The 12306-nt window shown below is 35.3% G+C and overlaps 3 protein-coding genes across 5 annotated transcripts; 2 read left to right on the forward strand and 1 right to left on the reverse strand.

Moving 5' to 3' along the window:
• Positions 1 to 1104: 1104 nt before the first annotated feature.
• Positions 1105 to 6816, forward strand: LOC106329487 (sodium transporter HKT1-like). 3 transcript variants are annotated; one of them, XM_013768151.1, is made up of 3 exons: positions 1105 to 2251; positions 3392 to 3622; positions 6674 to 6816. In XM_013768151.1, the coding sequence occupies exons 1-3, from the start codon at positions 1176 to 1178 to the stop codon at positions 6675 to 6677; spliced, it is 1311 nt and encodes a 436-aa protein (XP_013623605.1). In that variant the 5' UTR covers positions 1105 to 1175; the 3' UTR covers positions 6678 to 6816. The 3 variants fall into 3 exon arrangements, with proteins under 3 accessions (XP_013623605.1, XP_013623604.1, XP_013623602.1); XM_013768150.1 differs by lacking the exon at positions 6674 to 6816 and adding an exon at positions 4441 to 5197 and having other exon boundaries at positions 1106 to 2251; XM_013768148.1 differs by lacking the exon at positions 6674 to 6816 and adding an exon at positions 5217 to 5513 and having other exon boundaries at positions 1107 to 2251.
• A 1547-nt stretch (positions 6817 to 8363) lies between these two features.
• On the forward strand, positions 8364 to 9853 carry LOC106328597 (chlorophyll a-b binding protein CP26, chloroplastic). Its single transcript, XM_013767072.1, has 6 exons — positions 8364 to 8636; positions 8732 to 8816; positions 8884 to 8934; positions 9039 to 9159; positions 9254 to 9388; positions 9478 to 9853. The coding sequence occupies exons 1-6, from the start codon at positions 8447 to 8449 to the stop codon at positions 9736 to 9738; spliced, it is 843 nt and encodes a 280-aa protein (XP_013622526.1). The 5' UTR covers positions 8364 to 8446; the 3' UTR covers positions 9739 to 9853.
• A 193-nt stretch (positions 9854 to 10046) lies between these two features.
• LOC106333984 (protein BEARSKIN2) lies at positions 10047 to 11630 on the reverse strand. Its single transcript, XM_013772357.1, has 3 exons — positions 11426 to 11630; positions 10939 to 11216; positions 10047 to 10628 (listed from the first exon to the last, which is right to left on the reverse strand). The coding sequence occupies exons 1-3, from the start codon at positions 11589 to 11591 to the stop codon at positions 10047 to 10049; spliced, it is 1026 nt and encodes a 341-aa protein (XP_013627811.1). The 5' UTR covers positions 11592 to 11630.
• Between the last annotated feature and the right edge of the window lie 676 nt (positions 11631 to 12306).

Raw genomic sequence — 12306 nt, forward strand, 5'->3', positions numbered from 1 at the left:
CTAGTGCACCATCGGCTCCTCATGTGCCTCCTCCGATGCCTCCTCCTCTAAAAAACGAAGTAAATTCGTAGCTAATGTACGACCTCTTTACATGGAAATCCTACGAGGAAATGACGAGAAACAGTTTACGAGTATTTTACGAGGAATTATTTACGAGGAAATAACGAGGAAATGTTTACGACCATTTTACGAGGAAATCATTTCGTGGTTGTTACGTGTATTTTGCGAGGAAAATCTTTCAAGGTATTTACGTGTAGATTACGAGGAACTGTTTTCGAGTTATTTACGAGGAATTGTAGCGACGTCCTTACGAGGAATTGTAGCGACGTCTTTACGACGAATCGTTCTACTTCGTCTTTACGACGAAATATATTCCTCGCTAAGTTACGACGAATTAGCGAGGAAATATGTGTTACGACGGACGTGTAACGAGCAAACGTGTTTCCTCGCTAATTCGTCGTAAAGCTTCTTTTACGACGAAATAACTAGGAAAATCGCACTCGTTAAGATTATGTTTTCTTGTAGTGTCATTACCTCTGAATTGTCTTACTTTTGAATTGTCTAACTCTGAATAGTCTAACTTCTTGTTGTTAATTTTCGTAAAGGTGATTGATGAGGGCTTGAAAAGTTTTACACAAATTTTATTTAGATCTAACCAAGAATGGGACACGGAAATTTATTGTCTAACTCTAAACAGTCGCATACTTTTTATGATAAAATCGTGATTTTTTGCCACGAAAAAACGTGACTAAATTGTGCTTGTATGACCACTATCTGTCACATTTTTTTTGTAAGTCGTATAACCATGATTTATTTTCGTGATTTTTTGTTGGTATTTTCTGATAAAAGTCCCGAAATATTAGTCATAATCACAGTCAAAATCGTTGCTATATGCGATTTTTCTAAATATGCCGGTTTTCTTTCATTTGTAATTAAGAAAGAGAATCTAATCACGTAATTCAACTAGACTTGTCATCTCAATAGTTGGGTATCAATACCATAAGAAGCCTAAAAGAGAATTCTCAGGATTGGAACAATGGGTTGGGCTAGACAATGCTGTCGTGTTAGTAACAGTCATCATATGTATTATATGTGGCTGACAAGACTAATGTCCCTGTAATATATTAACACACAATGTGCCCAATTATAATGAAAACACCGACTCAAGAGATAAAATGGATAGAGTTGCAGGAAGAAAATTTTGTAAAATCCGTTCGAAACTTTATAAATCTCGCTCCTGCTTCCTCAATTTCGTTTACTTCTTGTCATTTTCTTTCTTAGGGTTCTTGGCAGTCAAGGTCTCTAATCCAAGAACCACTTCACGTCCTCATGACTTGGACATCTTCTTCACTTCTGTCTCTGCCATCACCGTTTCTTCCATGTCCACCGTCGACATGGAAGTCTTCTCCAACACCCAACTTATCATCATCACTATACTCATGTTTATCGGTGGCCCGATCTTCACCTCCTTTCTCAATATCTACCTGTCCCATTTCACTAAATTCGTCTTCCCTCATAGCAAGATTAAACACTTTATCGGCTCTTTCAAGGCAGATCATACCATCGAGGATCTCCGTCTTGACCAAGAAAATATTACTGATCGTCACGAGATTCCTAGCCAGACCAATGAAAAGGCGTCTAAGTGTTTGTACTTGGTGGTTATTGGCTACCATCTTGTAACAAACATAGCTGGCTCTATGTTGCTTCTTGTGTACGTAAGCTTTGTTAAAACGGCAAGAGATGTTCTTCGTTCCAAAGAAATATCAGCTCTCACCTTCTCTATCTTCACAACTGTATCGACTTTCGCAACTTGTGGATTTGTTCCCACGAATGAGAACATGATCATCTTTCGCAAGAACTCGGGTCTCCTCTGGCTCTTAATCCCTCTAGTATTGATGGGGAACACTTTGTTCCCTTGCTTCTTGCGGTTGCTAATATGGGGATTAAGTAAGACCACAAAACGTGAGGAGTTTGGTTATATTCTCAAGAATCGCAAGAAGATGGGATACTCTCATCTACTCTCCGTTCGTCTTTGTGTTTTCCTAGGGTTGACGGTGTTAGGGTTTATTTTGATACAACTTTTTCTCTTCTGCACCTTTTCTTGGAGCTCGGAGTCTCTTGCAGGAATGAATTGGTATGAGAAGTTGGTTGGATCGCTGTTTCAAGTGGTAAACTCGAGACATACTGGAGAAACAATTGTCGACCTATCCACACTTTCCCCGGCTATTTTGATACTATTCATCCTTATGATGTGAGTAACTTCAATTCTCTCCTTATATATATTAATATATCGATGTATTTGCATGGACAAAATATTTAGATGAATCATTGACGGCCTATAAAGTTTGCTGAATAACCAAAATATATTAATATATACATTTTAAATAGTTTACACTTTACATACCTATAGCTAAGTTTGTCAAGTTTTCTACAAAAATGTTTTACGCTGGAAAACATAGAAAAAAGTTTCAGTCAAATTAAACCAAAAAAAATCAGTCAAAACATTTTTTTTATAAACGATTAGAAAGTTCTACGCCAGAAAGTCCGTACATCTCCATAGGCTAACATCCAAACCATGTTAAATTAACTTTTATTATGACAGCAGATTCCTTCTAACGAAAATCAAATAAGCGATCCTTTAAACTCTTACAAGATGATTTAAGAGTTTTATCCACTAGGTCAATTCTCGTCAGTCAAACCATTAAAACATTATTAGTGTACTGAAAAATGTTCATTATGTAAGATTAAGTTGAAGTTCTTTATAACTAGACGTAACTGGAATACATTGAGATAGTTATGAGCTTATATTGTAATTATCGAATACATAAAGGTAATTAGGCAAATACCATTATATTGGTATTAGGTTTAACTTGTATTTAAGAGGAAACGCCTCCAACGTAAATAAACAAGAAACTCTTTATTAGTGTAATGTAGGATTATATTTTGGTGGGGGCAAATCCTATATGAACTTAAAATTATAGCTAGAAAAAATATGAACTTAAAATTATAGCTAGAAAAATACTATTTACTAAAAAAGTAACTATAATTTAGGCATATTTAATAAATTTTAAAGAATTTATGGTGGCACTTGCCACCTTCTTGGACAACGTACGTAGGTTCGCCAATGAGTGTACTGAAAAATGTTCATTATGTAAGAGTTAAGTTGAAGTTCTTTATAACTAGACGTAACTGGAATATCATTACTAAAAGGAACTTACTAGAGATTGTGGTAGACAACATTTGTTGGAATGAATCAGAATATATGTCCAATAAAAGATGTCGCTTCAAGGTAGTGGAGAATGTCACAGCATTCCATCATAATCACAAAGCATCTGTTTTAACCAAAAAAAAGTTATCTTATGTTCTAAAACAAAATTCTTGCGTTGATAAGGTACCTTCCCCCATACACTTTATTTATGCCGTTCACCATGAAAAAGAAGAATAAAAAAGAGGAAGAAAATGATTCCGGATATAAAAAGGGAGGAAAGAAGAGTGGGCTCCTTGTGTCACAACTTTCCTTTTTGGTGATATGCATCTTTCTCATTTCTATCACCGAAAGGCAAAAACTACGACGAGATCCACTCAACTTCAACGTTCTTAACATCACTCTTGAAGTTGTCAGGTATATTTTCATATCTCTATATTTACATTAGGGTTTTCTTCGTATTTCTATTTAGATGCATGGATGTTAAGAACGATGTATTTGGATGAATTTTATCTTTTAATTAAAAAGCTAGCAAGAATAGCCCACATTTATACGAGAGGAGATTAGAGAGAGAGAGAGAGGAGAGAGAGAACAGCTTACCTTCGTTGTTCTTCTGATGACCGCCGCAGTCACCGGCGTTTCCTCACCGGAACCGCCAGACCCTCCAGACCTAACTTCAACACCAGACTTAACTTCAGCATTTACAATCCCTTCCACTTCTGTTTGCTTCCCTGTCCTTACTCTCACCATTTCAGATCTAGATCTAAAAATTCAAACTTTTAGAGAGATAGATTTGAGCAGCCAGATCTTCAAAGAAACTTTTCTTCAAAAAGATTTTGGTTTGGTGATTCTTATTGTCGTGTTCATACGACCCCTTACTGCAGTAGGCAGATCTGTCTCCATCACCCCTTATCCTGAAGCTCACCCTTCTCTCATTTTCACCATGTCTCCCACCATCGGATTTCGTTCACCGCCATCACTGGAACCATTAATCCTTCTACTGGATACATCCCTGCAGGTTATAGATTTGAAACTTTCTGTCTCTATCTTGCTTGCTTCGATGATGTCCTTTGAGTGTTCTCTCGTGCCTTGTTACGGCGCGCTCGCCTCTGTGCGATTCTCTGCAGTATGCAGTCTAGTTTCTGGTTTCACTCCATTAAATGATAGTTTAAAGTTTCTTCCTCATCGCTTGTGGCAGATTCGTAAGGAAACACTTGTGGTTTCTATCTTTTCAGTGTTTCTGGATTGTTTATCCTTTGTGAAGTATGATTGCCTCCCATATGTTCCATTCGGTTTGAGTGGTTCTGTTGCAGGGAGTAGTGTGCCCAAGATTATGTATGCTTCCATGTTTGTTTTGTTCAAAGGCTCATCCATTTGGTGCTTTGTCGCTTCTGCTTGTGATGCCGAACGTCTGATTGTTAAAGCTGCTTATGTTGCGGTTTCAATCCCGGGCGTTAGACCAGTACTTTTGCTCTCTAATTCCCAAAGCTTCATTTCACTTCTTAGCACGATTGGCGTTGAGTTTCGAGGACTGCTCAGAGACATTATGTGTTGTTTATGTGTTATGTTTGCTCCTATCTTATGGTGTTATATCTCATTGCTTTGCTTTGCTATGGTAGCATCAGATGTTTTAGCCGGTTTGGCTTTGTTATTGCTTGATGTAAACAATTTCTCCAGCAATGGGGACTAATGATTTATAAAGCGTTTGTTTGATCAAAAAAAAGAATAGCCCACATTTTTTGTTACAAAAAGGCCCACAATAGTTAAGAGCAATACAATTGACTATAAATGCACCTTTCAAGTTCTAAATGATAATGAGTCTATGAAGTAGCTTAGGCATAGTCATGGTCAACCGACAGATCTGTGAGACTGATAAAAAGAGTAACACCATCATATTTTTGTTGATATTCCGTCCTTATGAAAGACACACTCATATACTAAACTTCAAGGTTAGTTCATTTCATGAAAACTATACTTATTAGTGAAACTAAAACAAATATTGTCATCGCAGTGCATATGGAAATGTGGGGTTCACGACCGGGTACAGTTGTGAACGGCGCTTGAACGTCAGTGACGGTGGCTGTGAAGACGCAGGTTATGGGTTTGCAGGAAGATGGAGTTCCAGTGGAAAATTCATACTAATAATAGTAATGTTTTATGGTAGGCTTAAGCAGTTCACAGCCAAAACTGGTCGAGCTTGGATACTGTATCCCTCTCGTCTTCCTGACACACGATATATACAAGTATAAAATACAGTTAATCTTGTATGTCTTTTATGGGTAATTTACTTTATAAGCTTGTGTGGTAATTCTTGTTAGGAGATAATAATATCAAAGAATGATTATCCACTTCACCGGACAAGATTCATTATTACATATGCTCCTATTTAGTATTCCCTTCCTTTCTAGAGTTTTCACACTTATTAAAAAAACACATAAAATTTTGACAATAAATGTATTGTTTTCCGTATTAAGTTATTTCCTATGATTTTTAACCAATCAAAGTTCGGTAAATACAATTAATATTTTTGAAATCTACAATTTATCATTATCACATATATTGAAAAGGTAAAATATAGATCTTTTAGAAACACTTTTTTTTCTTCTAAACATGAATCATTCTGAAACGGATGGAGTATAAATAGACACCCCATCTGTTATTTCTTTATAAGACATAAATTTAATTTATAAAACTTTCATTTTTTTCCTCATTCATGTTTCCTCTCATTACAAAAACAACTAATATAATAATATTATAATAATTGTAAGTACTCTTTCTATATTCTCTCCTCTAAGTCAAAACTAGTTATCAGCGAACGATTTTCCACTAGCGAGATGAAATTTAATTTAAATGATCAAAACATTTAAATTTTATTATGATCATGTAGTTGACAGCAGATTCAACACCAGGTTTAAATGCGTCAATAAATCTTCCACAACAAAGTCGGACAGCTGAGATATAGTCACAAGTGACTTTGAGAGACAGTCTTCACCAACGAAAAAACAGAGTAATCTCGATTGCACCTTCAGGCCCTGTACAAACCGCTCGATAAGGTAACAGACCGTACAAACCAGAGTATTGACTTTATACCTAAAATATCCAAAAAAGGAAGAAACAAACGCTGATGCCAAGATCAACAATTTATGTGTTTGGGGACTTAAGTTGAGCCATAAACAGGAATGTCAAGAATAGTTATTTTGAGTTTTGCCAAATTTGACATAATAACTGTATTCATAAATAGTAATATAAAATATAATAAATATAGTTTAAATAGATAATTTAAAGATACAAAATTAAATGAAAAAATTAAAGATATAATTTAAGTCCATAATTTTAAGAACAAAAATATAAATCAGACGCATGACTTACCGCATGATATGAGAAGACATCATCTACCATATTGGTTATTTAATAATTTATAGAGGAAAATCCTTCTAATATGTTATGTTGATCATTTTGTATTCATAGGTAATTTGACTATATCTCAGCTGTCCGACTTTGTTGTGGAAGATTTATTGACACATTCAAACCTGGTGTTGAATCTTCTGTCAACTTCAAATGAAGATTTATCATGCTTGTTTCTATTGCCCATTGTAGTTTATAAATTATTTTCAAGAGGATATTTAATTCCTTCATGGATATGTAGTCTTTGAATTTGAATTTAATGGAAGTTTGTGTTAAAAAAAAGGGGTATAAAGTCAATAAACCATTTGAATATTATGAAATTCTTTTTTGGTATAATTCAGTTAATAACGATAAAAATCAATTAATACCCGAATAATAATTTGGGTTCAGCTTGTTATTGTTCGGCTTTTGTGTTTGGATAGTTTAGGTAAAATATTAGATTCACATCTATAGTTTCTATACTATTATTTGCAATGTGATTATTTGCATTCAACTCTCCTTTAAAAGTTAGAATTGTTAATATCGTTCATATCCTTAATGAATAAAATATTCAAATTAACCAAAAAATAAATTAAAAATTTATTTAATTAGATAAGTAATTGAAGTTAGTAATAAAAATTATCCAAAACCTAAAAAATATATTTTAACTTAAAAAGATAATTACTATATATATTGTGTTGTTGTCTGAAAATATCTTTAAATAAAAAAGTTAAAAATTAAAAATTGAAAAAAAAGATAACTAAATATTAATCAAGTAAAAATTTTCATTATATATAATTGACAAAAGAATATTGAGTGATTTATAGATTCTTTTATTAATAGTAAATATAGTGTACAAAAAAACTTAAAATATTTATAATAGGTAAGAAATTTGAAATGAAAACATAAACAATAAATTATCATTATAGTCTTTTAGTTAGTAATGCAGGTATTAATAAGTAATTATAAAATGATCATGTCCAGTATAGTCTTTTAATTATTCTTGTAATTCTAAATATTTTTGAACATAATTATCAGATTCATAACTTGAATATTTATATATTTTTTCAAAATTAAAATAAATATTATTTGTGGATATAGAAATCGTTTGAATATCCACTCGGCTTCGTTTATTTTAGATATAAGAAGATTAGGCATTTATAATTGTTTGGTTCGGTTTATGGCTGTTCATTTGTTTTGTGGGTTTCGGTTAAAAACGTAACTTGAGGTTTTCTAACGGTTGCGTTTGGGCATTTAGGCCATGAATATTGCGGTTTTCTAAACTGGTTTCTGCAGAAAATTAATGTGTGAACCACACTTTAAAAAAAAAACAGTTTTTAAAGTCGTGAAATAATGATCGATTTTGGAGCAATTTTTGCACTGTTTACGGGCTCTACCGATACATGCGACCTGCGATTGGTTCACTTTTTTTTTAAGACAAACAAAAATATTCAAATTTTTTTTTTTAAGGACCGGGTTAATCATGGTCTTAGGAATTTTCTGAAAACACTACTAACAGTGTGAAAAATATGTGGGTGACATTAAAGTTCAGATTTCATGTGTGTGAGATTCTTTGTGAACAGTTTTGCACTATAGATAAAGCTTAACCACACAAAAAGAAGAAAGAAGATATGAGGATAAACAGATTATCCAACAAAGACCAATCTACGAGCCACGTCAGGAACAACAACCAATCAGAGAACAGAATCATATTTCACATTTTGAATTTGAACCAATCAAATACCTGAACGAATCCTACTCTCCACCTTATAGTACCAATTTCGTCTCTTCCTTCCTTTCACTTAGCATTTCATTGTTTTGAAACAGAGTTAAAGCTTGAAACTTTGGGGTACAAAGATGGCGTCTATGGGTGTTTCGGAAATGCTTGGTACGCCACTTAACTTCAAGGCAGTGTCAAGATCGTCTGCTCCATCGGCATCGAGCCCGGCTACGTTTAAGACAGTTGCTCTGTTCTCCAAGAAAAAGCCAGCTCCTGCCAAGGCCAAAACCGTCTCTGTTGCTAACGATGAACTCGCCAAGTGGTATGGTATGTGCCTTACTGCTTCCCTTTCAAAATCATTTTCTTTTTCATCTTTCTTAGTCCATCAATGCATTAATCTTCTTGTGAATGTGGGTGCACAGGTCCTGACAGGAGAGTTTTCCTGCCGGATGGTCTTTTGGACAGATCAGAGATCCCAGAGTACTTAAACGGTGAAGTTGCTGGAGAGTAAGACACTTTTTCATGTCTCTTACTTTGGCTTTGGTACTTAAGGTTTTATTGATATGAATTGCAGCTATGGCTATGACCCATTTGGACTTGGAAAGAAGCCTGAGAACTTTGCTAAGTAAGCAGATTCGCTGCTCTAAACCTGCTTCTTTATTTCCATCTCTATCTTTAAAGTTTGAACAATGTCATTAAGACTGGTTCTGTTATGAATGTGGTTGACAGATACCAAGCCTTTGAGCTGATCCATGCGAGATGGGCTATGTTGGGAGCAGCTGGTTTCATCATCCCTGAAGCTTTAAACAAATACGGAGCTAACTGTGGTCCTGAAGCCGTCTGGTTCAAGGTTTTGTTTTTTTTTTGCTACTTCTCATATTTGACTTCAGTTTACTTAGATTCTATAACAGTAATTCAAGAAGTTGGTTATGTGATGGATACAGACTGGTGCTCTGCTTCTTGATGGAAACACATTGAACTACTTTGGCAAGAACATCCCAATCAACCTTGTTCTCGCCGTAGTTGCTGAGGTTGTTCTCCTCGGTGGAGCCGAGTACTACAGAATCACCAACGGATTGGTACATTACACTAACATTTAAGCTATTATACTCATTTTAAATTCATCATGTGGAAAACAACTAAACTTGAAATGCAATAACTTTGGCAGGATTTTGAGGACAAGCTACACCCCGGAGGTCCATTTGATCCTTTAGGACTTGCTAAGGACCCCGAACAAGGAGCTCTCCTCAAGGTTAAAGAGATCAAAAACGGGAGATTAGCCATGTTTGCGATGCTCGGTTTCTTCATCCAAGCTTATGTTACTGGAGAAGGTCCTGTTGAGAACCTTTCAAAGCATCTCAGTGATCCTTTTGGAAACAATTTGCTTACCGTCATAGCTGGAACCGCTGAGAGAGCTCCTACACTTTAAGCCATTTCTAGTTTATTAAAGAGCTTTGTAGACTTTGTTTGATGACAATTTCTATTGACACTGTGAAAACAAACTTCCATCTTCATCTTCTTGATATACTACAATGGTTTTATCATATGCTTCTAAGAAAATAACAATGCATGATAACTACAATAAACTAATCAATGTTGTATTTTTATTCATTCCAACATTAAATATATATTTGAGTTTTGTGAAGCAATTTGCTCCCAAACATAAAAATGAAATAAATAAAGGATGTAATGAAGAACTAAACACATACACAAACACTTTCATAAGACATATAACATCTATTTAGAATAACCCCAGAAATCCATCTCACTGCGCAACGAAAGCTGATTCGTCTCAGGAACTGGCTGGACAACAGACGAAGAATTGTTGTTACCATCCTCAAACCTAATCCCTCTAGAGGAATCTTCATTTCCCATATGACAAGTCACAAGCCTGTCCATCATTGACCATTCACCTAAACCTTGTTGATGGTTATGACTAGCCAATGTCTCGCACGTCCCAACCTCTAAACCTGGCTCACACGCTTGCTGGTATTGTAACCCTTCACTAGCCGCACTTTCGCAATCCCTTGGAAGCCCTGCAGAGTAGTCAAACCCAAGGGAAGGTGGCTTGTGGAAGATTGGTGGGTATTGATGAAGTGTCAGGTCAGGCTTGTTGAGTTCGAAGGTCGTGGCTCCGTGGTTACGTACTAGCTGGTAAGGACTGTCTCGGTGCATGAAGCTACGAGCTTGGAGCGAGTTGTTGTTGTTGGACGCATCATGATTGCATTGGTCCGTTGAGTTAATGCTTGAGCCTCCTCCAGTCACTACCTTGAACAAATTCTTCTTCATGAATACCCTACAAACCACCCATCCGTCTTCCTACAACATCAAATAATATATGTAGCAAATGGATTAAATACAAAAGACCAACTTCCTAACCAGTTAGATGAATATAATGCATCATAATTCTCAAACTATTTTAAGATTGCAAATTTTTTTAATCAAAATGTTGCACAGAGAATTTTGTAGAAATCAATCTATATACGTAATGAAAATAGTTTAAAACCAGAGATTATAAACTAACACCGTAAATCGCGTAAGAAGGTTCTAGTGATAATTATATATGGTATAGTTTCTTGATTATATTGTCTAGATTATAGTCTAAAGATTGTTCAAATGAAAAACATACACTAGGATTGCCTTGAGGATCATCAGTATCTTCAAGCCGATACTCATGCATGATCCAGTCAGTCTTTTGGCCATGAGGAGCTCTTCCTTTGTAGAACACAAGGGTCTTTCTCATTCCTATTTTCTTGTAAGAGTTCCTTATACACTTGTCTCGTCCTGTTGCCTTCCAGAACCCTGCATGAGTTGCACGGTTGGTCCTTGAACCCGTTGGGTATTTCCTATCCTTGTGGCTGAAGAAATACCATTCGTTCTGCGGTGTTGACCCTATCTTACATCTCTCTGCGTTTTTTAAAAAAACTACAAAGTTAGAAATATCCAAAATAGTGTTCAGTTATATCCGATAATCAAGAAATGGAACAACTATCAAGATTTATGAGTTTTTTTATCTCAAAAATCAACAATTAGTGAAATCAATATGGATGTGAGATTTATAATAAGCATTATATTGTGATATGTTGTTCAAAATGGGTTAAATAAGTAAATAGTACCTTGTAAATCCCAAGGCTCGAGCTTGTTTAAGTCAACCTCTCTGATAACTTCCATCTCAAACTTATGATAAGAGATTTTCTTCTTTAGGTAGTAATGGAGAAGCTCTTCGTCTGTCGGATGAAACCGAAACCCAGGTGGCACTCCTCCGTTCGACGACGAACCCATTTCGGTTTATTTTCGTGATTACGCTTCTCAATATTTAAGCACTGCCTTTCTTTCTAAGCTGCTATAACTTCTTGATTATAATTATATACACACACTCACACGTTAATTGTCAACGGAGTTAAATAAATTGTATATAAGTGTATGATGATGCATGTTGCTATTGATGATGATGTTGACGGCCGGTGACCACGCCGCCGGAGATGCTCTAAAGCTATCTTAAAAAGCAAGACTCGCCGGAGATTAATATGAATTTTAGTTTAATATAATGTCTCTAGCGCGCCTTGTGTTGCAGCGTTTGGTACACTTGCGTACAATTGACTGCCCCATGTTCTCTACGCCAATGTTGACTTATTATCATTTATGAACGATCCCGATAAAAATTTAAACACTATATTATTAGTATCATTAACCCCGTATTCACGTTTGATTGCTCTGTAAGCTAAAGAATCATATGGCCTGGGAATGGGGATCTTCAACTTGGATCATATGGTTGATCATGTTTACGTATACACACCTATATAGTATTTAATTAATAAGAAAATTAAAGAGGAATAACGTAGAGAGAGATATGAAATAAAGCAAGAATATGGATCATATATTCATATGAGGTTAAAACATGCATATGAATATGCCATGCACTAGGCAATAGCCAAGGTTAAGGCTTTTATTCATCACATGTGCCTATCTACGACCTCCGATTCTTTCTGATTTATTT

The sequence above is a fragment of the Brassica oleracea genome, chromosome C3, assembly GCF_000695525.1.
Source record: "Brassica oleracea var. oleracea cultivar TO1000 chromosome C3, BOL, whole genome shotgun sequence".
Lineage (NCBI taxonomy): Eukaryota > Viridiplantae > Streptophyta > Magnoliopsida > Brassicales > Brassicaceae > Brassica > Brassica oleracea.